General features: G+C 44.0%; 1 protein-coding gene across 9 annotated transcripts in view; it reads left to right on the plus strand.

The window, feature by feature from the left end:
• The window catches only part of CPEB1 (cytoplasmic polyadenylation element binding protein 1), a 101,453-nt gene that overhangs the window by 62,209 nt on the left and 11,555 nt on the right, over positions 1-27,689 (plus strand). For 6 of the 9 annotated variants that reach the window (XM_049705791.1, XM_049705794.1, XM_049705796.1 and 3 more), the window contains exons 3-5: positions 12,901-13,089; positions 24,752-24,978; positions 26,744-26,996. In XM_049705791.1, the coding sequence (XP_049561748.1) occupies positions 12,936-13,089; positions 24,752-24,978; positions 26,744-26,996 (634 nt within the window). In that variant the 5' untranslated portion in view covers positions 12,901-12,935. Of the gene's footprint in view, positions 1-12,897; positions 13,090-24,751; positions 24,979-26,743; positions 26,997-27,689 lie in introns of all 9 variants that reach the window. The other 3 variants (XM_049705793.1, XM_049705795.1, XM_049705792.1) reach the window with 1 other exon arrangement.

Below are 27,689 nucleotides of genomic sequence, written 5' to 3' on the forward strand. Positions count from 1 at the left end.
CCTTTTGTTCTCGCTAGGGCTCTTCAATCCAGGTTTGCTCTTGTCCTTGGCTCTCTAAGAGAAATTCCCAGCTACCATATTTACTGTAGGGATGACTTCCATTGCGCCAGTGTCCCGACAGACATTGATCAGGAAGCAGAACCACAATGAGTGTTGTGGACTAAGGGATTTATTATAGGACTTAACTCATTACACAGTTGAGGGAGGAGCGGGGTTTGGAAGATCAGGGAAGCTGCACTAACCAGCCTTCCTGAAGCACTGGCATAGGTAGACAGTTGGGGCCCACAGGGCACTCCAGAAAGCCAGGCCCATCTAGCTGCTAGAGTCAGGCCTGAAGGGTTGCTGGTGGAGAGTCTGTAGAAGGCTGTTGCCACTGCACCTGGTGGTGGGCCTGGGCTTGCTTTTGTCTTCAGGGCCTGTTGTAGGGTGGAGGAGTTGGATGTGGAGTGGAGGAGAACAAGCAGAGCTGGAACCTGCCAGCGTCTCAGTGTCTGTTCCTCACTGTGTCAGCGCTGCCGACCTGATGTTCTTTTACTTTCTCAGCCAATTCCAGGCACAGTTCCCTGTGGAGAGCGGGACAGAACAATACTTGGACTTGAGGAGTACAAGTGTGAAAGAGCTGCAGTGGAAAGTGGAGGGATGTGTGTGTGTGTGTGTGTGCAACCTTAAGACGCCAATCTGTGAAAATTGTGCGATTGTTCTAGAGCCTTTCCACAGACTCTCCTCTTTTTCTCACTTTTTGAAGTAGGGAATGTGATGTTTAATTTCTGATATCCTTGGTCTGCATAGTACCATCCCCATCTGTTGCAATGTCGGGGCTTTGCCACTAAAAGCCTAAGGCTTGATTATGTCTTGATCACAAGTAAGATTACTCCCACTTTAGTGTGTGCATTCTAGTTTCTGAATGTAGATGTTTTACATCTTTTTGACTGAAAAAGAAATGAGTACTATTAATGGGGGAAGAGGGAAACGTCAAGGATTAAGGCTTCTGGAATCAATCCAAGAGAGGGTGTTTCTGCTGTGAGTTGAGGGGCTTAGACTAAGTAGACTCCAAAGTCTCTTCTATTTTTAATATTCTGTGGTTTATTTTACTTTAATTGAATTTTAATCCTAATTTTATATTGTCATTGAACTCCTAATGTCAAATTTAAAATCTCTCTACATGAACTTTTCTTTGTAGAAATTTTTAATTTTTCAAATTTATTTAGGGGATGTTAAGTCTGAGTTACCCTTCTTAGTAACATGTATTTTTTTCTTATTATCATAATATGTGCATTGTAAAAATTTTGAAGAAAACAGATAATTAGAAGGAAAAAAATCATAGGTAATCCCACTACCCAGATACAACTACTGTTAACATTTTAGTGTATCTCTCCAGTATTTTTCTTATATTTACTAAAGAGAAAGCTTTCTGAACATACTATGTAGTAATTTGCCTCTTTCTCTTCTTTTATCTTTTTGTGTCACTAACTTCCCATGTCTTTTGCAACGTTACATAGCATTTTACTTTGTAAGATTGACGCATTATGGGATTTTTAACCTGAGTCTGTGGATAGAATTCAGGGAGTCGAGTATCTTGGGCAGGGAAACACTTAGATATTTATTTTCACCAGCGTTTAACTGAAATGTAGCATTTCCTTCTAAATGTGGACAAAAAGTCAAAATAATATTAGCCGGACCTAATTCTTCGGCAATAATAATAATCATCAGTAGGATGATTAGACATTTCTTGTCTGATTGCTTTATAGTCATTGTACATATCTTGAGGTGTTGTACATTCATCACTACAAAATTATGATCACTATTTTACATATTTAACATTATTTTTAGAAGGTATCCATTCATAGGCTTTAGCACATTGCCAAATGGTTCATGGAACGAAAAGTTAAGAATTTCAAACTGTTGGAGATAGTTTGCTTAAATAGGTGTCTATTTTAAACACTAGTAGAAGTACCTGAAGTTAAACTTTTGCTTATATCTGTGATTATTTGGACATAGGATAAATCTCTAAAAGCAAAATTTTTTCATCAGATAAGTACTTTTAAAGCATTTAGTTAGATTGGCTTCCAGAAATGTTGTATTAGTTTACTCTCTTACTAAACTATCTGAAAGCACCCAGTTCTTTCTAAATCATTAGCTTTTATATTCTCTAGATCTGTTATGATTGGCACTGTAATGGGTCTTCAATTTGGTGTAATGTTCAAGGAACTTCTGCAGATCCCAACATTTGAACCAGTATAGCATCAGGCATAGTAACATTTTGTTGTGTTTAGATTATGCTAGTTTTATTTACAACTTGGGGACACCACCTGGACAGCATGTTGTATTCCAGGACTCTGTACCAGAGTCTTCAAAACATTCTGCTTCAGGAACTCCCACACCAGAGCCATAGATGAGGTGGAGCTAGACTTAAATCTGCAGTTTTCGTTTTTGTTCTCCATGAGGAAGAAATTGTCACCTTCAAAAACTATATATGTACATGGCAATGGAATCTTGGAAACACCAGAATGTGAAATTGACATTTTACTGAATAAGTGGGTGTTTAGGGGAAGGATGATAAGAAGGGGGAGGAGCTAGTATTGAGAGTTGAACTCCTGGTAGGATGGGATAGGTTTAGAACAGAGCTCCATAGGGACCTAACTGGAGAAAACAGAATCCATTAATAATTTACTGATAAAGCAAGTCTGATTTGGGGTAGTATGAGTGTAGACCTGGACCTGAGAAAGTGCCCTGGAGCAGGGGAGAGGCAGGAAAGCAGGTTGGTCCCTGGATTTGGATCCCACTTCTACCACTTAGTAGCTTTCTTGCTTTGGTCCTATCTGATCCTTGTTGGCTCACTAGTTTTAAAAAAAAAAAAGAAGATGATGATTTAACCAGGTGGTCTTTTTAGCTCCTTTCTTGCTTTCCTTTATCGCTGACTCTCTCATCTGGTGCCGGCATCAGGGGCTTTGTCCAGAGATACTCATCCTGCCTGTAGTAATTACTTGTTTGGTCAGTCCTTGCTGAAGGGCTTGAATTACACAGAACACTCTTATTTGCAAATGATCAAACACCTAATTAGAATTAACTTTAGCAAAACGTGGGATGTGTTGGAAGGCTGTTGGTATATAGCTCACAGAACAGGAAGAAATTTTGTTGAGGTTGTATCTCTTTGCTGCCTCTCTTCCAGTGTGAGTTTCATTTTCTCCTTTTGCATAATTTTCTGTTATCTAAGGAAGGGGCTGTGTTCACATCCTCTGGCATCATGAAGTCAGGAAATGATTCTTTCTTTCCAATACCCAGTTAGAAAAATCTTAGGGAAAAAGTCTCAATTAGCTTGGCTTGAGTTATGCCCATACCAGGACTGGTCTCTGTAGTCATAGGGATGAGTTATTATGACCCAGGTTGGGTCAGATGCCCATCTGTGGACCATCACTGTAATCAGTGATGCAGAATCCAGCAAGAAGATGGCATTTGCCATTAGGACCACTTGGATGGTATAGAAAGAAAAACAGTTCAACAAAAACCTGGGGTGTTGGAAATTTTTAAAAACATGATCTTGGGGTTTCATGGACTAAGCAGCAGCAGTCTTCAAACATTTGTATCTATCCAATTTTTAAAAAACAATGTACCCCACAGTGAGATCCAGTTCACACGCATTAGGATGGTCATTGTCCCCTGCCCTCCACAAAAAAAAAGCCCAAACAAACCAGAAAATAACAAGTGTTGGCAAGGATGTAGAGAAATTGAAACACTTACGCTTTGCAGAATGCAAAATGGTGTAGATGCTGTGGTAAATAATACAGTGGTTCCTAAAAAAATATTCAACATAGAATTACTGTATGATCCAGCAGTTCCACTTCTAAGTATATATATGTAAAAGAAGTGAACTCAGGACGGGAACACATATTTGTACACTGATACTCATAGCAGTACTATTCATTCACAGTAGCCAAAAGGTGGAAAGAAATGGCCCAAATGTCCATGGACAGATAAATGGATAAACAAAATGTGGTACATACATCCAGTGGAATATTATTCATCCTTAAAAAGGAAGGAAAATTTGATACATGCTACAGTATGGATAAACCTTGAAGATATTCTGCTAAGCGAAATACGCCAGACGCAATAGACAAATATTGCATGACATTACTTCTTGGAGGTACCTGAAATAATGGAATTCAGAGGCAGAAAATGGCTACCAGAGACTGGGGGAAGAGTTAGTGAGGAGTTAGTATTTAATGGGTACAGAGTTTTAATTTGAGATGAAAAAGTTGTGGCAATGGTTAGTGGTAATAGGTGCGCAAAAATGTGAATGTACTTAATGCCTCTAAATTGAACACTTTAAAATGGTTATAATGGTAAAATTTCATGTTAGATATATTTTACCACAATAAAAAACATTTAAAAAAATACAATGTACTCCTTGCACATTTAACTTGGTATCTAAAATTTCATCGAAAAATGTATCCAGTGGAATCAAAATTTGTAGAGATTTTTATCCATAATATCTGTTTAAAAAACTGTAAATTAGCTCTTTAATTAAAGTTAAAGCTCTTTAATTAAAGTGGGAAATTTCTCATTATTCCTTTTCTCCTTTACTTGTATTTCTAGTCTACTTCTCCCACAGAACATTATACTAATGAAATGTTTTACAGTTTTAGTCTTCTGTTGATCACGTGTTATACTTCTCTGCAACAAAAACTACATAAATTGAAAATTTAAATTATTTCCTGTGACTAAAAGGCTGTAAGTGTTTTGGATTGCTGTGGCCATTGATTGCTAGGACAATTGATTAAGACTTTATTGGAAATGCTTTTTAATGAGAGAAATGAGGCGTTTTTATAACTCATGTAATTTTGGATGACTCACTTATTGCCAGAATGACTCAGCATTTTCAACACCAAATACATTCCTCTTTTCTGTTTTTATAGATCTGTGCCCTACTGAGTAAACTTGTTCACATAAATAAGTAGATGGGAAATGAAGGTATTGTTATAGAGCAGTGTCATTCAGTTGTTTGAACTCCTTGACTTGTATGCAAAAAATCAGTCATCCATCATTATTTTCAGTCATTTACTTGCCAGCAGTTCCATTCACTCCTTCATATTTGTTGAAAAGAAGGAACTGGAAACCATCTAAGTTGTGAAAAGATTTGTTACCTGAGGCATCAGTCATTCAATTTCTCAGTTTTTTGGAAGTATTCCAAGAATGCTTATGGAGATTTCAGATGACTGTGTTTTTCTTTCACTTAGAGACCTGTTTAACTCATTACCTGAAGGATTGAGAAAATTAAAAGGCTGTTAAGTTAAAAAATATGCCCTTACGAATACAGTGTTTTTAAATGCTTTTTTTTTTGGCTGTGCCGTGTGGCTTGCGGGATCTTAGTTCCCCTGCCAGGGATTGAACCCAGGCCCTTGGCAGTGAAAGTGTGGAGTCCTGACCACTGGACCGCCAGGGAATTCCCTTAAAATACTTTTTATCTTATCACTTGCTTTATGTTTTGTCAAAACCTTGGGTCTGTAGATCTTAACTCATTCTGTTTATGGAAAATGTCAACCATAAAATCTAATTTAATGAAGTTGGTTTTTATCATCAAACCAGTTACTGCTTTTAGTCAGAAAAAGTCTAACTTCATTTTCCCCCAGCGTTTTATTTTGAACATTTTCAAGCATACAGAAAACATGAATGAATTATAAAGTGAACACCCATAATACCCATCACCTAGACTCTGCAGTCAACATTTTGTCATATTTATTTCGCTCAGTGTAATTGAGATTCATCCATGTTGGTGTATGTATCAGTAGTCTATTCTTTTTTATTGCTGAGTAATTTCTAGTATATATATGTATACACCACATTTTATTCTTCTGTTAATGGTCACTTGGATTCATTCCAGGTTTTGGTGATTATGCATAAAGTTGCTATCACCATTCACGTACAGGTCTTTTTGTAGACATACACTTGCATTCCTCTTAGTTCAATACCTAGGAGTAGAATTTCTGGGTCATAGGATAGTATATGTATAATTGTATAAGAAATTGGCAGAGCTTTTTCAAAAGTGATTGTACCATCATAAAATAATATATGGAAGTTCTGATCGGCAACACCAAATGTTGGCAAACTGTGGAGCAGTCTTTAATTTTAGCCATCTGGTGGGTATGTAGTAGTTTCTCATTGTGGTTTAATTTGCATTTCTTTGATGACTAATGGTATTGAGCATTTTTTCTAGTGCTTATTGTCCAGTTCTGTATTTTTGTGTGAAATGCCTTTTGAAGATTTGTCTGCCCTTTTAAAAATTGATTTTTTCTTTTACTTTTGAGTTGTTAATATTTCTTATATACTCCACATACTAGCCATTTGTCAGGTATGGTTGCAGATACTTTCTACCATTTTGTAGGTTACTTATTTTCTTAATGGTGTCTTGATGAGCAGACGTTTTTAATTTTGATAAGTCCAGCGTATCAAAACTTTCTGTAATGATCGTTGCTCTCTGTGTCCTCCGTAAGAAACATTGCTATGCATCCCCCTGACCCCCCCGCCCCAGGTCAGAAAGATAGTCTGTATTTTCTTAGAGAAGCTTTAAAAAGTTAAAACTTTTACTTTTAGGTCTCTCTGATTAATATTAAATTAATGTTTGTAAATGGTGTGAGGTAGGGGGGTCAAGGTTCATTCCCCCCCCCCACCGCATATGGGTATTTGGCTGTTCCAGCACCATTTGTTAAAAATGTCGTCATTGAATTGCTTGAAGGCGTGTATATTACTGGGGTTGCATTGAGTATGTGGATCAATTTGGTGGGAAATGACTTTTTAATAATATTGAGGGCTTCCCTGGTGGCGCAGTGGTTGAGAGTCTGCCTGCCAATGCAGGGGACACAGGTTCATGCCCCGGTCCGGGAAGATCCCACGTGCCAATGCAGCGGCGGGGCCCGTGAGCCATGGCCACTGAGCCTGCGCGTCCGGAGCCTGTGCTCCGCAACGGGAAAGGCCACAACAGTGAGAGGCCCACGTACCGCAAAAAAAAAAAAAAATAATAATAATAATAATATTGAATTTTCCGGTATGTAAACATGTTATATGCCATTTTAAAATCTAAACATTGTTAATATTTATTTTCAGAAACATTATAGAAATTGCTTTGAAATAAATTACAGAATTCATTTGAAGATCATTAATGTGGTTGAGACTAAAATGAGCCAATGATCATATTTTTATGGTGGGAAGTACAAAGTAAACCTAATATTCTCTCATACCTTAATCTGTAATGTGGTTAAAGTATAGCTGAAATTATAAGGAAGCTTTCTTTGAACATCCTAGGCATCATGCATTCCCTCTCTTCTGAACTACTGTTATTAACACACAGGTTAACAGTACATGGTTCTCTTAGAGTGTGAACTTCCAGGGAGTTGTGATTGACTCAAGTTCAGCCTTTAAAGTTTGATGAATAGTGTGAGAGAAAGTTAGTAAGCCTGGAGATTGGCTTTGATCTGAGAGGCTACAGGGAGCCGTTGAAGGGCACTTGTTTAGGAGAATGAACACCATGAAGAGGGGGTGTTGTGTAAGAATGGGATGAATTACCTGGAAGAGAGAGTCTGGGGCAGGAAGACCATTTTAAACTCTTAATGCTCAAAGTGTGCTCAGCAAACCAGTAGTGTAAGATATCACTTGGGAGTAGGTTAAGAATGCAGATTCTGGGACCTGACCCACACCCACTGAGTTAGAGTCAGTGTTGTAAAGATTCCCAAGTCATTCCTATGCCCATGAAAGTCTGAGAAGTACTGCTTTAGGGAAACGTTCAGTCCCCCTGGTGTGAGTGGTTAAAGGGCCCCAGTGCACACAACAGTTGACATGATCGTGGCAGATGTCTGACTTCTTGCATGTTGGCTCTTTCTCTTTAGATTGTCAAAATGGATGTTTAGAATCATTTCTGTTTTCTTGAGTTGGCGGTGTGGGGGCAGGGGAATAGTCTTTCAAACAGTCTTTTTAGAAATACATTCTTAGAAATGCTACTTTATGGGCTTTTTAAAACTTCAGGAACCATATATCGTTGATTTAAGTAGCCTCAACAGACTGTAAGGTCAGTTATTTAAAAGAAATTTAATGGGGACAAGTGATTCAATGTCCTTTGCTATTCCCAGGGACTGGAATTTGGAGATGAAGTTGAGATTTTGTAGAAGATTTCAAGTGTGGTTGCTGTACAAATTGTAATAGTGCGCTTGTTGAAAGTCTAAAGAGAAAGAAAGGAGAAGACGGCTTTCGTTGTACAGTTTGTGCAATAACTAAAGTACAGTAAATCCACTAGCAGCCTGCTACCCTCACACATAAACTGTTTGTATTTTTCTGTACTCCTTTACCACCATCATCTGTCAACATACAAAATTTTCACATAGTTATATAATCATGATACAGATGCAACTTTGTAGTCTGCTTTACGTCATTTAACATATTACCCTGCTCCCCAGCTCCTCCTCTTCCCTCCTTATCCAGCTGTTCTGCCGTCTTCTTCCTTCTCTTTCCTCTCATCCCTTACCTCCCTGGCTGGCCTCCCTAGCTTGGATCTCTGGTTCATCTTGGGCCCTCTACCACATTATTTCTTTTTTTTTTTTTTTTTTTTTTTTTTGCGGTTCGCGGGCCTCTCACTGCTGTGGCCTCTCCCGTTGCGGAGCACAGGCTCCGGACGCACAGGCTCAGCGGCCACGGCTCAGGGGCCCAGCCGCTCCGCGGCACGTGGGATCTTCCCGGACCGGGGCACGAACCCGCGTCCCCTGCATCTGCAGGCGGACTTTCAACCACTGCGCCACCAGGGAAGCCCCACATTATTTCTTATTTAAGAGTGTACAGAGATTTTCCACTGCATGCCTGAGCATCAGTTTGATATTCCTCAGTTCTCAGTTCTTCCTGGCTTGGCTAGCCCAAACACACGTTGCTTATTACCTTCTCCCCTATTACCTCCTCCGAACCAGGTCCCTTTCTGCCGAGGATCAGCTCTTGATGCATCTGCTGTGTGAAGCCATCTCTGGTTTCCCAGGGGCCTCAACAGACTTCTTGCAGTCACCATCTACCTTTATACAATGGAACCTGACTTAATGGTTTCATAAATGGGGGCTTACTGCTCTGCTCTTGTTTCATTTCCCTACTTGGCAGATGCTCAAGAATGATAGCTGCAGAGAACCCTGAGCAGCTTCATGCTAAGTTTTGTTGGCATAGGAGTCATCAGAGGACAGACATGTTCTTATGCTGAGGATGGAAATGACTAGAGTTGAGGCTATACTACTCTGAGCCCTAGAGCCAGAGCCCCTGGGTCACCTCTGCATTTTGAGTCTGCCAGGGGTTACTGTATTTTAGACTGTGGCAGACTTTGGGTCAGTTTACTTGTTTCCATGAGTTGTCCAGTTGCTAAGAAGTTTGAGAGATTAACTATAAAGAAGATAACTGATATTTTCAAAGGGAGATGCTTTTAAATTTTTGAACCAAATTAAGAAACTTAAATCGGAAATGTTGTGTAGGTACTGATAGAGAAACGTGTAGGGCTAGGGTTAGGGTTGATGTAGAAAGCATTTAAGCTGAGACATTATTCAAATAGATATCCTTAGAAGGAGAAGTCTCACTTCATCATGTGCTCGTTCCCAGTTTTTAGTATCTTCGGAGTGTCTAGTTTGTGCTTGGCTAAAGGTTATAAAGAATATCCTCCCATAAAAAGGGTCAAGTTCCTGTCCAGCATCAGGTGTGAGTTTGAGAAGCAAAGATGGGCTTTACTTAGTAAAATCAGGCTTTGTGTTTCAGACCTTTCAACTTACTGAGTGTTATCCTGTGTTGACAGTTAACTTCTCAGACTTCCTGTCAATGTAGATCGAAGAGGTAGAACAGAATGGGCATGTTTGGAGAGCTGGGATCAGGAAGCCATTAGAAAAGAGGCTTTTTGGGGTAAAATGTTTTTGAACACAAATGGCCGCAGATAAGAGTGATCATGCCTACCAGTTCACCTAGGACTGTCTCTGTTCAAGCTTGCTGTCCTGGTATGATTATTAATATTTGCCCCCTTTCTCTCTCAAAAGTGCCTTCGTTTGGATGATAACTTATGTGGTCATCTACTAAAAGCAACATACTGATAAAATACTTTGTGCCAGACACTGTACCAAATGCTTTATGTAATCCTTGCAAAACACCTGAAAGGTAGCTGCTGTTGCTGCTTTACAGATGAAAAGATGCTCAGAAAGGTTTAGTAACTTGACCAAGATCACACGGTGGCAGACCTGGTGAGTAAAGCAAGCTCTATCAGACTTTTAAAGCGACTTAATTTTTCCCAGCCTGCCACACCAAGGGGTTAACAGGGTCTTCTCTTAATTTGAGGAACTAGTGAAAGAATCCTACAATGGTAGTGCAAGCCTTTACCTAAAAGAAACAGTGGAATGGAGAATGTCTGGATAAAGATAAAACGGTGATGTCTTAGTGGCAATGCTGGGATTAAAGGGAGAGAGTTACACTGTATTTAGATCTCCAGGCTCCTAGATGCTTGTAGCCATTTGTTTCTAAATGGACTTAAACTGATGTGCTGCTCAGGCCTGGGGTCTTTCTGCTTGGGTTTGGAAGTTCATGGTAGTTGTATAGATCAGTGCTACTCAAACTTTTATGTGCATTAATATCAACTGGGAGTCTTGTTAAAATGTAGATCAATTCCATAGGTCTCAAGTGGAGTCTGAGATTCTGTGTTTATAACAAGCACCTAGTGATGCTGATATTGCTGGTCTGCCACACTGTAGTTTGGGTAGCAAGAGTATAGTTGATTAGATTCTCTCTGCCTGGGGCATGAGGGTACCCATATCCACAAATGCCCTGATTTTAGATGGGGAAGGGAGGAACGATTGCTTCTAGTTGTAGATGTGCTCACATTGTGGTGGAAGGGACTACATAGATAGCTGGTGTAGGTGGGGAATAGGTACTTAAATATGGATTTTTTAAAGGAAGCATTGTGTTTTTATAATTAATACTTATGGATTATTTTTAAAGTATATCCTTAGCTTAGGGGAAAGGTGGACAGAGAAGCAGGAGGGAGTGGTCTGGGGTGGGGGCAACACCAGCATGGGTGAGTTCTTGCTCAGCCTGTGCAGTGGTGAAGAAGGCTTTGATAGACACAGACAGGGAGCAAGCAGAGTATCTACAGCCAGACAGGAATAATGTGGATGGATGACACAGCAGCAAAGCTCTTAAAAAAAAAAAACCAAGGGGAGGAGTCCCTCCCACAGCCTGGCCATTTTCCCCCTCTAGGCTATGCCTGAGTGCCTGTGGACAGAAGGGTATACTCAGGAGGCTCTGGCCAGCTGTTCCTGTGGATAACAGCATTATCCTCCACTCTGCCCACTTCGTAACCCTGTCCTGGGCGGTCCCAGGTGGGCATGCTTCCCGTATCTGGTTACTTCTTCTTGTAACATGGGAAAACAAGCAGGGTGGAGTGCTGCCTACCTGGTCTAGGTGCGAGCGGCCTGCTTGCTGAAGCTGGGACCTTCGCTTTACCCTCCTTTCTGAGGAAGAAGCCTTGTGACTGGAGGGCATGTTGGAAAAGGACTGATGCAGGAGAGTATGTTGGCAGACAGGAAATGGCAGTTTCCAGAAGCTCTGGGCAGAGCTGGACTTGGTGCTGGAGCTGTGAGTGGTCACCGAAATAGGGCTTTGGTCCTGGGCAGCACCCCTGAGAGGGGGCCTGGGCAGCCAGAGGCATCAGTGATCCTTACAGCTGGCCAGTGTATCCTGAGTGCTCCTGGAAAAAAGCAGGAGAAACAGTATTGACAGAGACAGGTGATGTGAACTCCTGCACATGGGGTTTCTGATAAGGCATAGTCCTGCTTCTGAGACTGTTTCTCTTATTTTGGTCTGTCAGACACTGTTTTGGGAGTGTTTCCTCAGTCTATACCTACACTTGCAGGAGGGAGGAGCTGGTCCTGCTGTACCTGCTCGTGATTGATGCCCATCCTTTTTGGGGTGAGGGAACTTGGGAGCAGGGAGTATCCTAGTCAGGACAGATCTTACTCTGGCATGTGGGTTGCCCAGTGACTCCCCTCCCCCTGCCGAAGCTGACCCCCTTTCTCTGATCAGCTGCTCCTGACAGGCCTGGAGCACCAAGTGTTGTTCCCCAGGGTCTGAGTGTACAGTGTTTTTCTGAAGGTTGTCCCATCCTCAGTGGTAAACACTGCTGTGTCAGGGTACTGCTCAGGGGCCACTTGGAGCACGTAGATTTTTGCTAGCAGAATTGTGAAGCTTTGCATCGGGCTGCAAAACCAGGGCTTGAGCAAGCAGCTGGAGAGAGTCCAGGACTAGAGTGTTTTTGGGTTTGGGGGGTGGAGAGCAGAGGGAGGGAAAGGGAGGGGCAGTAGGGCAGAGCTACACAAGCAGGCAGTCTGCTGCTTTGGCTTTGCTGTCGGCAGAGAGGACTTCAGTCGTGCCTGAGGGCCGCTTGGCCACTATTGCTGTAGACCGGAGGGCGCTGCCTCGCAACCCTGACTTACCGGCACTGCACCCGGACTGTTCCAAGTAGCTGTTGTGCTGTCTTTTCCCTGGGAGGCAAGTCTCCTCCCTGTCGTCCCCTCCTGCTCCTCCCCCGTTCTGTGAGGGATGATGCCGCTCTCTATTGCACGGCTCAGCCGGCTGATGTCACTGGCAGCGGGAAGCATCAGCAGCCTGATCACATGCTGGCCCAGTCTGTAATGCAGACGGGATAGGGGTGTGTATGTGGGGAGGGGGGCTGTATGGCAACTGCTCTTCCTCTGATACCCCCAGAAGTGCAGGGGCAGCGGCTGCAGCATCCAGCCAGCTTGGATGTCTGGTCCTTGAGCCTAAGGAAACTATTATTAATATTATTTATTGTTGATAATACTGGGGAAAACAGCCCTTAACTCTGGGGTTCTGCTGTCCTCCTGTCCAAAGCAGACTTCCAGGACTCTGAAGAAACAGTTACAAGCAGGATGCTTTTCCCCACCTCTGCGCAAGATTCTTCCCGTGGCCTCCCAGATGCAAATGACTTGTGCCTTGGCCTGCAGTCCCTCAGTCTCACAGGCTGGGACCGACCCTGGAGCACCCAGGACTCAGATTCTTCAGCCCAGAGCAGCACACACTCAGGTGAGTGCCAGAAAATGAGTTGGCTTGGGGTGGTGGTGGTGGTGTATGGGGTAGTGAGTGAAGATATCCACAGCAACAGTTGTTCTGTTCACCTTTGCATCTCCCCCCCTCCCCATACAACATGGAGCTGTTTTGCAAAAGATGGAAATGCTGGCTGTGAGTGTGGCAGGACAGATGGTTGCTTGTAAAAGCAGGCATGGCTTTTCCACTTACCCTGATAAATTCCCTGGAGTTGTTAGTCTGTACCTGAGGTGGCCCCGAGAAGGGTCCACAAGGTGACAGTCTTATGCAGAAAAGATCCAGCTAACCCCCTAGTGCCCAGGCCTGTCTTGGAGATGATGAAGCAAAACACTTTTAGGTGGGGGAGGGGACTTAAGGGGCTGATTACTGGATGTCCAGATTCTATTTCTCAGTGGCTTTTAAAACTAGGGAGCTATGTGTGAAGGATGTATGGTCCCTGAATCATGGCAAGGGAAGAATTTTAACCATAAGTGAGGCTGGGTAATACTGGGATATTGGAATTGGCTTAACATAAGGTTAAGAGCATTGATCCTGGAAAGGGGTAAGCAGGGTAAGTGGGGTGGAGTAACTCTCAGCTGCGGAGGCTTTTTTTTTTTCTTTCTTTGTGTTAAGGGTGACCAAGTAGATGAAGGAAGAACCACTCCCCTTTAGGATCCCTTGTCATCTTGGAAGGATTCGATGGGGACAAGTTGAAGGGGCTTCTTGGCAACCCCTTGAACTGCTTCTGCTCAGACCTTCCCATTGCCCGTTTATTTCCCTCCTGTGGTTCAAGGGGGAGGGTTGGCCAGATGCAAGGCTTGGAGTATTCAGGAAGAAATGTGAACTTAAGAAATACTGTAACTATACATAAAAATCTATGTATTTCGCTTTATGTAAATTACACCTTAATAAAAAGAATATTGGCAGCAGGTACTTTAAAAAGATGGAAAGGGGGGGTGGGGGCGGCCATTTGCTGTTGGTGCTGACAGTGGGGTTCACAGAGCCTGCCATCCTTCCTTGCCTCCCATCTCCGGAAGCTGGCAGTCATGGCAGCAAGGTACTGTCTTGTTGATTTCTCTGGCCTCCACCCTGTTTGGCGCAGGTCTTTTTTTAGAATGCTTTGCAGAGCCTGGGACTGTTGTGTCTGTTGGCATTTTAATGCCCGGTTTTTTGGTAAATCCCATTTGATTGGGGGTAGAGGGTGGATTTTTTTTATTTGGCTGCAGGTGGGGAAGAGCTTCACCTTAGTTGAGTTGAGGTAGAATTTCTTGAAGTACCAGCCTTTAGCTGACTCAGGTTTTTCCCTGGGCTGGGAAGTGTGGTGTCACTGTTTGGTATCCTGTGCCTGGAGATCTTGGCTTGGAGGTAGTGGTAGTTTCTTTTATGTGGTATTCCAAAGCCAGCCGGGGGTGGGGTGGGGGGCCTGTGAAGCTGACCTTGTCCCCACCCTCACTGCTGTATCTGAGCAAAAGACAGGGGAGCCCACCCAGGAGGCAGGCACGTGTCTGTGGTGATCACTGTTTGACCAAGACAGTGTCTCTCACTGGCATCACGTTGGGTGTGGCCCTTATTTGGCTCTGGTTTCTCTTAGCTGCAGGGGTCCTTCTGAAATGTATTATAACAAATAGAAATGCAGGAGGGGCCAACTTGGGGCTTGGAGAGGGCCTGAAAGTCATTCTGAAATTAGGCTGTTAAAAAAAAAAAAAAAAAAATGTTTGGGCCCAGCCATAATTTCCTCAGTTTCCCCACCACCTGAAAGGCCTGTTTGTAGTTATTTGTCTCTGAAGTGGGGACGGATTTACTTCTCCATGTTCTGTGTCAGGCACTTAGGTAATAAACACTACATGATTTTTTGGATCAGGGAGGGCCTGTAATCTGTGGCCCTGGCATTCATGGGAACCCAGAGAGTTGCCCCAGAGGTGTGACTTAGCCCAGGGCAGGGTTAGTGTGTGTATGTCTTCCTTTCCGAGGGTTGAGGGCGCAGCCATCCCTGATCCCCACGTTATCCTTGGGAGCTGTGGTGATGGCCATCTCTCTCCTTTCTCTGAGCTCTGGGCCTTCTTGGAAAGCCCACATGAGGGTGCCGCCTCCTGGAGTAGGACGCAGCCCTCCCACCAGCCAGCTGCACCCTTGCCAGCAATGCAGGAACATGCAGCCCACATTCCAGTGCCTACACTGCCTCCCCATCTGAAGACCAACTAGCTCAGTTTCTTCAGGGAGGGAGGAGGTATTTCAACAGCTCTGGACAGTCTGGGAGTCATCATTGCAGACAGCCTGGTAGCTTGCTGTCTCTGCATGGAGCGCCTGGTGCAAGCTTCTTCCTTGGCCCTGCTGGGGGATATATTGCCCCATGTGGCTATGGGTTTACATCTGACCATTTTCCACAACTCTTTAAGTTTTCAGCAATGTGTAGGGGGCAAGGTTGGAGATAGCAGGGCTCTTGCCTGAAAAATCTTGGCTAAATTCATTCAACAAATACTTGAGCACTGGCTGTGTGCCAGGCACTGAAGATACATCAACGAATAAAATTATTGCCCTTAAAAATCCCCTTAACTATCAAGGGGAAATAGATGAGAACAAATACCAAATGCAGCATGATAGTTGCTGTGCCTGGGGGCTTTCATTTTCTCCCTTAAGGATTTTTTTGGCATTGGGGCAACATTTCATTGGATTCTCAGCATGAGACTGGTACATGGAGACCTGTCTCCAGGGGCTAAGGTCCTTCTGCTACATGGATTTCATTGGCCTGGGAGGCCTGCAGGAAGACCCTGGGGTGTAATCTGTTTTCGAGAGTTGTGCCTGTAAGGCCAGCATTGGTTTGGGTGTGGAACTCTGTGAGGTCCCTCCCTTCTAGACTCTGCCTACCCCTAAGGCCTCATCTCACGCTGGGAAAGGAGGCCTTCTTCCCATCAGGGCAAGATGAATGTTAGAGGTGACCCCAGTGACATGTGTCTGGGGCTACCTTTGTCTTACTTGCAGTGTCCTAAGTCTTGTAATGGAACAGGAGGGCTATGAAAGCTATCCTCAATGTCCTGGGATGGGGGAGAGAGTGACTAATCACCATTTATCGACTACTTCCTATGTGAAGTATATCACATGATTTAATGCTTTCACAATCCTGTGAAATGGGTACTATTATTGTTCCTGTCTGAAAGATGAGGAAATAATGCTCACAGAGCTCGTGAAGTGCCAAAGGTGAAACAACGACCAGAATTCGAGCCTGGGTTTCTTTGATTCCAAGCCTCTTATGCTTCCTATCACACCTGTGTTCCTGTGGGCAGAACCCTAACATTCTGAGCAAGAACACTTCCGGGAAGGTATCTCTGTATATACAACTCCAGGGCTGTTCAGCCATGATGTTTTCCTTTGCCGAGGGTCCCTCAAGGCTAGGGCACGAGACAGTTCTGACTCCCTCTTCACCCTGAGTCTCAGCTCATCGGCTGTGCCCCCCGATGCATTTGTGTTCCTGCCTTCCCCCGGTGACTCTTGCATGCAGCATTACTCAGCAGGAAGTGGGGTGACTGAGAACCTACTTTAGGGGACCTGGAAACAAGGACTCCTAATGAAGGCCTTGTGCAGAAGCCCAGTGGGCAGACCAGACGCTCAGTCTAAGGATGCCAGAGGACATGTCCTGTTTCCTCCCACTCTCCTTAGAAGTCCCTTGGAGATTAACCTGTTCACCCTCTTTGATTTCTGCCCTAACCAGTGAAGAGGATGTTCCCTGTGCTTTGTCACTTACCGGCTCTCCGTTGGTCTGCAGGCTGAATCAGCCTGGGCTGAGAGGGGAGTCTTCAGCATTTTGCTTCTGCTTCAGCATTTTGCTTCTGCTGCTGCTCTACTTCCAAATAACCTTTCTGAGGCAACGTTCAAAGTAGGGTTGGGTTCCTTCTCTGTGGAACATGGACTTCTGGGCCCAAACAAGTTCTCCTGCAAGTCTACCTCAGCTGTCCAAGTCTTCACTGCTTATATTCCCAGTATGTAGCACAGAGCCTGGCTCCTGTCTTTTTAGTAAGTATTTACTGAGCGAATGATGAGTGCTGAGTTAATTCCGGGTAAGTTTGAACTACACAGTTCAGACAAAGTCTCTTTCTCTTCTGCTTCCTACTTGTGTTGATCATCTGGACGGACAGATGGTTCAGTGATCAGTATCTCTGAGCCCTCATAGCTTTTAGGGCATGATGATGCATTTACAGAAAGTTTTTTTCACACACCGGAGCATGAATTCTGTCACGGAGTCAGGTAGTCTACTGAGGAGAATAGCTTTTAGTGCAGAGAGGAGGGAGGGCCTGAGGAGCAGTGTGACAACGTGGTACCTCCTAGGTGAGAAAGAAGTTGAGGTGGTTGGGTCCAGGGACCGAGTATTGCTGACCTTACGTGGGACTTGAGCATGTCATTTCTTCAGGTTAATGAAACTTGTCCAGTGATCAAGATCGGGGAGAAAGGCTATGTCGGGTACCACCTTGGACCTGTGGGATCCAGAGTTGGTGGAGGGAGTTCAGACTCGCAGGATCACCGCCTGAGTTGGGGTGTGTTGTAGAGTTGCAGGGTTGGGGTCATAGGCAGAGAGCGTTGTTATACCTGCAATGAGTGCTCCTCACTTATGCCTTTAGGTAGATTTTGAGCAGGCAACCCAGGACCAAGGGTTGGGTTAGGGAAGAAGGGTTCCAGGTGCAGCCTTGTGTCTTGGGCTGGAAATAAGGGCTCCTGGTCTGGGTTTTTCCCATGATTACTCCTGTTAGACAGACTATGATGTCTCAGGCCTGGGCTCTCCCTGAGCTGAGCTCAAGCTCAGTGTCTTGCAGTGCAGGCATCCGGTGCCTGGCTCCTGCTGCCATTGCTGCTGCCACCATCACTCTTGGGTGCCTTTGTACTCTTGGGGAAGGCTTCAGAAAATTCCAGCAGTGACTCAGCTGTAAAACCCACAGGAGCTGGCACAGAAGGGTGAAAGTGGAGAAAGTTAACAATCAGTCTAAAAATATTACTGCTGATTTGGTCTCTTGTACCCTCTGAGGTAGCATTAATGAGCTGGAACCCTCTGCCAGGTCCTCTTCTCCCCGTGACTTCCGTTAGAACTGTCTGTAGCTGATGCGGATTCCTGCCGGCATGTGAGTGGGGATGGGTGTCTGTGCTCCAGGGAGAGCATACTGTTTTTCTTAGTCACTTTTGGAAGATAAGGATTTGCCGTACACTTGGCCACCAGGGCTGGAGGCACCTGGTAAACCTCAGACTTCCTTTGATCCCTGAGTTGTAGAGGTCAAGATAGGAGCAGAGCAAAGAGGTCAGGGCCTTGGCCACCATTGAAAGGGACTATGGGACTTCTCTCCCACACTCTCCCCCCGCTTAGTCCATCTAGGTTAATACTCGACATCTGACTTTGATGAAGTTCTATGCCGTACGATGGGGAGTGTAGTTTGAGATCGGTCACTGGCCTACAGCATAAGGAACCTGTCACTTCCACTGGATTTTGGGTTATATGGCTTGAAGAGTGTGTCTTCCCAGGAGGTATACTTTATACTTCAAGTTAGGAAGACGTGATTGCTCCTTCCCTCCTGATTCCCAGCTGGTGGGAATCAATGCTCCTTACTCAGCAACCTTATATAGGGGAATATAGATAGTCTCATGGGCTGAGCTGGGAGCAAGACAGGCTCTGTCTCTTGAAACGAGGTCCCACCTTTCCAAGAAGCCCACTGTCTCTGCTGCTTTCCTCCCTTTGATCTGTAGATACTCAGAGAACTACATAGCCAGGTCCTTTGTGAGGTTGGGCTATATAGAGGGGCAGTCAGGTCACTGTAGGGCATCTGACCATGAGTGACAGTTTCCAGAACTTGGCTCCTTCTGTGGGTTGAAGAAACTATCAAACCACCTAGAAAATCCTTGGCCTCTTGATACAGGTTTTCTTGTCTTCCCTGTATCTTCTAGTCAAACTCCTGAATTCTTGGCCTCTTCCAATTTAATATTTGCAGAAAACTGATGTGGAGGTGCTGATGTGACCCAGGTGTGTTAATTCTGGTACACTCTGATGTTTCATGTTTGTCTGACAGCACTGCCCCTTTCCCGTTTTCCTTTGTGGTTGGAATTAGTGTTCAGTGGATGCTCTTCCCTGCTCCTTGTATTTGAATGTAGAAGTATATTTCAGTGGTTGTGAGGATCCCAGGGAGAGTGACTCTCTTCAGCCTGTATCTATATATGTTTAGTTCTCTTTGAAGAAAGTATTTGAAACTAGTGGAAGGAATATTGTCACAAGTTTGGTATGGCAAGTAACAGTACTTTCAGCCTCTGTTTTGGTGATGGGCTGGGCTGGGATGAACTAAGGTTTTTTCCCGTCTAATTCTGAATAGCATCTCAGTCAGCACTGTGTCCTTAAATTGAATAACCTTGATAGAAGGGGAGTAGCCTCAGTGAGCATACTGGCTCCTAGGGATATGATACTCCCTTTCTTTCAGTACTATTCATATTCAGCAAGCGTTGATCACCTGCTTTCTGCCAGGTGTTGAGCTAATTACTGCTGGAGTGGGGTGGTAAGGATGGCCCTTGGTGTGCTTGGTTGAGAAGGCAGAACTTTGTACCTATGTGTGTCTGCAAATATCTGTGCAAGTGTTTCTGATGCTTTAAAAAGCTTGTTTAAAAGAAGATGATTTCTCTTGTAGGTAGAGACTCCAAAGGTACTCAGTTACCATTTTTTCCCCTGGGATTCTAGTCCCTATTGGTTGTGCTTGATTTCTGTTTTCTGGTCGGATCAGTTGCCTTGAAGAAGGTGAAGAAAGTCAAATGGGCATTGACTGGTTTTCCTTCGGTCATAAAAAAATTTTTTTGTTTGAAAATTTCAAATTTACAGAAGTCACAAATACAGGAGAATCTGGATAACTGAAATACAAGTAACCTTTGTATAATTTTTATTTTGTATTTCATTTATCCAGATTCTCCTGTTGTTGACATTTACCTCATTTGGTTTATCATTTGCAATTCTCTCTCTATATGTATATCTCTCTCTATAATTTCTTTCTGTACCATAAAGAATAATGTTCTAACGTACATTCATGTATAGCAAAAGCTATGAACTTCAGTCAACTTAAAATTGATATAATACTCTCATTAAACTGTTGTTCATATTCCAGTTTTCTCTGGTGACCCAATAGTGTCCTTAATAGCACTTTTCTCTCCTTTGTCTCTTAGCAGTTGTCTGCCTCAAGCAGTAGGCCCACGCTCTCTTTGTATTTGCTTGATATAAGCTTACAGAGTTCTTGTCTTGAATGTTTTTCACAATGTTCAGCTTCTTTCTGGCTGTCACTTTTCCTGAAATTATCACAGTCCGTGCCAATTTTTTTAATATTAATTATTTTTCCTGGTTCTCTTTCCCTCCCTCCTCTCCTCCAGCACCCCCTCCCCACGCCGGTGGGGGTCGGGGGGGTTGGGGGGCATGTTTCAGAGATCAGACTCTTTGGCAAATGTCCTACATAGCCACCTTGGGTTCTTTTTTCCTCCTGTGTATTAGTTACCATCGTGCTCTAAGAGCTGTATTTGAATAACCTACAGTTTTTTAAGTCAAGGAAATAATTACATACGAAAGGTTCTGGGGTGTGGTAAGGGGACTGATTAGAAGCTTGAAGTAGCAAGCCTCAGATTTTTCTAGATTAGTGCCTCTCAGACTTTAATGTGCACACAAATCTCCTGGGGATCTTGTTAAAATGCAGGTTCTGATTCAGTAGGTCTGGAGTGGGGCCCAAGATACATTTTTAATGAGTTCCTGGAGCAGCAAGGTCCTAGAGAAGTTCTAAGACCTGGATGATTTAGATCCCAAGGTATTGACCTCTGGAACCCGAGATGGCTTGTCTGTAGTTGATGGTCTTACAGGAATTTGAACAAAAGAGAGGTGTCAAGAACATGAAGACAAGAAGATGTAAAGTCCTGAGTATTAAAAAAAAAAAAAAAAGTAGGGAATGGTGTGTTACAAAGGATAAAGCAAGGAATCAGAAAGAATTGGGTCCCACTCTGTCACTAATTAGCTGACAAACTCACTACAAACACTTGCCCTTTAAGCCTTGGTTTCCTTTTGTTAAGATGGGGTAATAATACCCACTTCTTAGGATGCAGGGAAGATTATTTACCTAAAGTGCTTCTGACACAGTATCTGGCATATACTAGATGTGCAGCATGTGGAAGCTGCTATTAGTGAATGGTCGGAGCTTGACTGCACCTGTTCCAGGCTGGAGAACAGTTGATTGACCATGAACTCTGAGCACTTAAGGAAGTGGAGTTCATTAGTGGCCATTGTGGGTTGTCATGCCATTTTCTTTTTAGACAGGCTTATTATCAGATTAGAGGAGTGTTACAGACATAATCGCTAGCTTTGACACAGGAATTTGACAAAGCCTCAAGATATACCTTTGTGGGCATGTCAAAAAAAATTGTACGTTAGTTGAGGTAGATGGATTTGTGGGTGTCAGAACAGATGTATCAACACAGTCATGAATACAGGTTGTTGTAAATGAGAAAGGTGGTCTACACTGGCACCCATATTGCTTTTTGACTCTTTCAAATACACTATTTTAAAATCTTGGGTAAAGACGTAGTTACTGTGGCCCATATTTATGCTCCTTGATGCCCCCCTGACACAAGTCCTTTGGGCCAGCCATCTCCTTGAGCGTTTTTCTGCATCCTGCTTAATGCTGTGTTTCCCTGACAACTCTTGGAGCTCTGCTGTGCCACCCTTCCTAGGATTAACAAACTGCCCTTTATCTTGTTTGTCTCTGGCGAACGCTTCTGCCAACTTCTGCCTCCGCTGAAGGTTTTTTCCTTCAGGATGTCACTTTCTCAAGTGGAGGCTGCATGTTCTCCCAGCCTTATCTACCTCAGGGTCATTCTTTTTGTTCTTCTTACCAATTCCCCAGTCCTTTCCCTTTTCTGAAGATCTCAATATGTGTTTTTTGTTTGTTTTAACCCCAGGCCCACTTGTCACTGTGGGTCCCTTTAACGTCCACGTGAATGACCTATCCAGTATTTTAGCCTCCACACAGTCCACCTCAACCACCTGTGGTCGCACACCCTGGACCGCACCGTCCTCAGGACTTTGGACTTCACTGTTCCCCTCTTCCTGTTTCTCCTGTCTGCCCCTCCCCTCCTCTGGTAGCTGTCAGCACATGGCCATTGCTGCTTCTCCATTTGCTTCCAGCATCTTGACTCTCTCCTGTCTTTCACCTGTAATGCATGACCCCTTCTTCATCACTGTTGCTGGGACCATCAACCCTGTTGTCTCATTTCCTCCTTCACACCCTCTTTGGGAAAAACCCGCAGCCCTGTATGGGTGCAGTGTCCACCCAGGTTCCCGACGCTGCTGGAGAGAGTCACCCAAGTCTGATTTAATACTCAGTCCCAGCCGGGCACTGGGTACTGGCACTGTCCTCCCCAGTGTCCCTGCTCAGCCTCCTTGGCTGTCCCCATGGCAGCTCCCCAGTATCTCCCACTTACCTTCAGGATAAAATCTAAACACCCTAATTTGGTTTTCGAAGCTCTCTGTGATGTGATTGTTACCTCATCATTCACCGCTCTAACCTTGTTTCCGTAAAATGTGAAGAAAGATGAGGCCCTCTTAGGGCAATGGTACCACTTTTAAGACCAATACATGTGATATGTTAGTTTTCACAGTGCTTTTTTTTTTTTTTTTGACACGTCTTGCAGCACCAAGTAGGAGCCTGGAATAAATCTTCACATCTCCTGCCCTCTCAGGGCGTGAATTCCAGGGGCTTGGGCTCGGTGTTTCATTGAGGTAGGGGTTTGTCAGGAGTATTTGAGAAATTTGACAAAAGTATTTCTGATGGGTGTCAGAATCTAAGCGTTGAGGGACACTTAGTTTCAGCATACCTGTGCATATTCAGTGCCTGTGCTTGGGAAACTGCTTTGAAAGTCCTAGTTTTAAAAGAATGTTTCCTTAAGAAAGGAAGTCATAAACTAGGTAATAAACTCCTTGCTGAAGATGGTAAAGCTCCCCCCTCCCCAGCACACATACATGTTAGACTGGCTAGATTTAAAAAACCAACCCTACTGAGTGTTGGCCAGCATGTGGAGGGACTGAAATTCATCAATGCTGGTGGGAGGGTAAAATGGTACATCTACTTTGGAGAACAGTAGGACAGTTTCTTTAAAAATCAAGGATAAATAAACACAATAAAATAAACACATCCACACTATTCCCTGCATTAAAAAAAAAAAAAATTAATACACCTGCCTTATTTTGAGCTGAGAGGGAGGTGGTTGGCCAACGGAGAGCAGGTTGGTCTGATCTTGCACATACCCTCTGTCATGAATACCCTGAAAGAATGCTTTCACTTTGATTTCATGCTTAGAGAGGTTTATTCCTGCCTCAGGGGGCTCACCACAGCCCCAGCCAGACATTCAGGCTGACTTTCAGGCTGACTTGGACCCTGAAAGAAAACCAGCTTTGGTGACCTGTGTCTCACTCAGGTACTGGTGAGTAATTGTGAGGTAGAGCCAGTCACAGCCACCGTTTATTGAGCACTTTCATATGTAAACGCATTATTTTGGTTTCACCTCACAGCCTTTTTGAGGGGGATGTTTTCCCCTTTCTCCAGATGAAAAAACAAAGATTAATATGGCTTCTTTCTTACCTAGCTTTGGTGCCACCATAGCTCCGTGGCCAAAGCCCTCTTCCACCCCCTCCTCATGGATAAAAGGGTGTTTTGCTTTGCTTTGGATTCCTTATTTCCCCAAGGCCAAGTGTGGGAAAATGCTGCTCTCCCTTGCCGTCCTCTTTACCTCCCTTATCTTTCCTGGCCTCTGCTTCACTCTTTTTTGATGTTTAATATTTAAATATTGTGCACTGGGTACTGCTGTGCTGAGCACTTTCCATCTGCTGTCTTAATTATTGAACCCTCTTGACAATGTTATGAAATAGTTGGTATTCCACCCAAGATGCCATGAGAAAATGGAGACTCAGAGAGCTTCCCAGAGCACGCAGCCATATAAAGGTGCGTCAGACCCAGGGTTTCACCCCAAGATTGTCGTAAGCCAGAGCCGGCTTAACCACAGCATCACTCTGCTTCCATCCTAAATGTGTGAAGTCCAAGGGTGCATAGAAGAGAATCTGCATATGCTAGAATTTTGCATAAAGGAATCTCTCAGATGAGATGGTATGTCATGCTCTACCAGACTTCTGGGATGTGCCATGAAGTTCTGTATTTTAGCTATGTAGTGTTAGAAAGGTGGGAGTTCCTCTAATAAACACAGTAAGGAAGGAGTATGGTTTGGGCTTCCTAATTGTGCTGAAGGCATCTCCTATGGCAACACGGGCATGTGTGTCCAGACATTAATAGCAGTTGTGACCAGGGTCCCCAGTGGTACAGGTTCCCAGATGCTGGCCCTGACCCGCAAGCCTGGGTGGCAGAGAGCAGGAGTTTTGCTGCTTCTGTTGCAGCAGGAACTTGGGTCTTCAGAATGCCATCCTGTCCCTTCCGCTCATGGACCCCGGGTGTCTGTCTGCTCGTTACACTCTTAACTGCGGCTCTGTCATGCTTTCGGTGGTCGTGGCTTGGTCCATCTTGCTGGGTGGCTGTGGGAGGGAAAGGCAAGGGCTCTTGGCTGGAAAGAAAACTAAGAGGTCATGAGACTTCCTTTTTATTTCCTCCCTTTTTTTTTTCTCTCTTCCTAGTATTGAGCATGCTCCACAATCCATTGGGCAGTGTCCTGGGGAAACCCCCCTTGAGCTTCCTGCCTCTGGACCCCCTTGGATCTGACTTGGTGGACAAGTTTCCAGCACCCTCCGTTAGAGGATCCCGCCTGGACACCCGGCCCATCCTGGACTCCCGTTCTAGCAGCCCCTCTGACTCAGACACCAGTGGCTTCAGCTCTGGATCAGATCATCTCTCAGATTTGATTGTATGTAACTTGCTGCAGAGTGGCGTGGGGAGAGCACGTGAGCTGGAGGTGGGATGCATGTCCACTAGAACGCAGGCCGCGAGGTGGCATGATGGGAGGTGTGGAGACATGTATAGAACTTTCCGTCCTCGACAGAATAGAGGGTGCCTCGTATACCCATTATGCGCATTGAGCAGTACATTTCAGGACCTGACCTGAGGACTCTACAGGTTACTCCAAGAGCCCTTGGGAAAGTTAGTTTCAAAAATAAATACGGGAGTCCTGGCAGTGTTCTGTTTCTTGACCTCCATGGGTGTTTTCTTAGCCTTTAAACAATATCATTTATGTACCTTTATGTATGATACCTCAAATATTTTAACTGATGATTTTAAGAATCACAAGTTAGTAATCAGTGGGGCTAGGGTTTTAATCCAGATCTGACTCCAGCTCTTTTTCAGAGGCCATGACGAATCCATGAAATAATGTCTCAGAGTTAATCTTTGCATCTCCTACTCTGCATCTACAGCCACGTGTGACATGTGTGGCACTCGTGCTAAAGGGGGTTGGAAAGTGGATTACGATAGACGAGGAATAGGGGATATTAGAAGTAAATATATAGGAATGGCAGGGAGAAATCATCCTAAAGTAAAATTCAATTTAAGGTGCCTTCTGAGCCTTCTTCTCTACTACCAAAGCCACTGAGCTGACTGTTCAATGAATATAATGGCTATTTTCCTTCCCCCTTCTCTTCCGTATCCAAGACTGGCAACGCTGGTTGTTGCCATGTCCCATTCATAGCATGACCTCTTAGGTCCCACCTTGCCTCCCGCCAGTCTGTCGTAGGATATGAAAGCTGGCATTGGTGTCCCCACTACTCCCTGGTTTTATCTGTTCAGGATGTGTTTCCAGAAAGGTAACTATAAGCAGGGCTCCTTTGATTCTCTGGGCTGCAGTTTTTATTCCCCTATAAAATGGGATTAGATGGGATGCTTATATATATATATATATATTTTTATAATTCTTTTCATTACTTTATATGGGCCTTAGTCTTGGAAATATGCCTCATAACCAGCTTTAATGTTTTGGGATTTCGTTTAAAGAACTTTTCTCTGATTCCCACCCCAAAGGTTAATTGATGAAGGGGTATGAACAGACAAGTCACAGAAGAGGAAATAGAGGCAGTATTTGAACTTACAGGAAATACTCTATTGAGTGATTATTTTAGTTTATTTTTGATAATGTGGTATCATTTCTACCCACTTAAATTAGTAGAATTTAGAGCCTTGACACAAGCTTGTTGTTTTTAGAAACTTGTGTTCTCATACATTTCTAATAGAACACAGAACCTTCATAGAAAGCATTTTGGCATTCTACGTCTAGGAATCTGACCAGAGAACACACAAAATATGAAGAAGCTACGTTTTATTTAAATGTTTTTTAAATAAAGTTTAAAGCTTTTATTTATAATCCTGAAAACTTGCAAAGTATCTAAATGTTTAACAGTAGGGGGAATAGGTCAGTGGAGTGTAGCTTGTTCCCGAAATAGAATATCATAAATTAATTAAAAATGGTTATGAAGACTGGCAACGTGGAGAAAAAGACTGAACTGGGGAGAAAAGAATTTGTTTAAATTATGGTATAAGGACAGCTAATCTTAAGAACGCATAGGAAGAAAGTCTAAACGAAAATATATCAAATATTGGTATTTTTCATAATTTCTATAGTGTGATTATTACTTTTGTAACAACTGTCCTTTAAAAACCTATCTTCCTTTCTTCTTCCCTAGTCAAGCCTACGAATTTCTCCTCCCCTGCCCTTCCTGTCTCTGACGGGGGGTGGTCCCAGAGACCCTTTAAAGATGGGGGTTGGGTCCCGGCTGGACCAAGAGCAAGCTGCTCTGGCTGCAGTCACGCCCTCCCCAACCAGCGCATCAAAGAGATGGCCAGGAGCTTCTGTGTGGCCGTCCTGGGACCTCCTTGAAGCCCCCAAAGACCCGTTCAGCATAGAGAGAGAGGCCAGGCTACACAGGCAAGCTGCAGGTGAGTGTGGCTGTGGGCCTGCTGGGGGCCTGGGGCCTCGTTCTCGGGCAGTGAATAAAAGTGACCTTAGTTCACAGACAGGGGAACTGTCCACAAGAGGACTTGACTGCATGGTGAAGTCTGCGTCTGCACAGAGTGGTCTATTCTGAGGAGTGAGTGCTAATGCGGACACACTCGGTAACCTTTTTGAGGCTGAGCAGAGAGGAACAATAGATAATCTGGCACACTGGGTTGTGCCTATTAGGGGTCGGATCCATCTCTGACTTCTGCTCTTCTGTGGAGATTGTGCACTGCTCTCGCTTCTGATTCTTTTCACAGGTGCATGTGTTCAAGAGAAACCCTGGAAATGGTGCCTAGAATTTTGTCTCCCTCCCCCTTTCTAATTCAAAGACAGGTCACGCACAACCCACGCTGAAGCTTTCTTCCCCAGGGCTGTCTGATTGGTATACACAGGGATGCACTGGGGGTGGGTGGTCCATTTGTCAACCTCCAAGGTAAGGGATGTCCCCAGGTGTACTGGTCTCTCAGGAACCCTTAGATTCTGTCGTTTAAGTTACCTTAAAATCCATTATTAAATCTGTTCTTCATCTTATACCAGTACTTGGAAGCAAATGAGCTGTATATGTCATTGTTTACTAGTGCTTCAGGGAGATGCTCACTGACCACTATTGTAAGGTTCTGGGATTGATTAAA

This window comes from Orcinus orca, chromosome 2, assembly GCF_937001465.1.
Source record: "Orcinus orca chromosome 2, mOrcOrc1.1, whole genome shotgun sequence".
NCBI lineage: Eukaryota > Metazoa > Chordata > Mammalia > Artiodactyla > Delphinidae > Orcinus > Orcinus orca.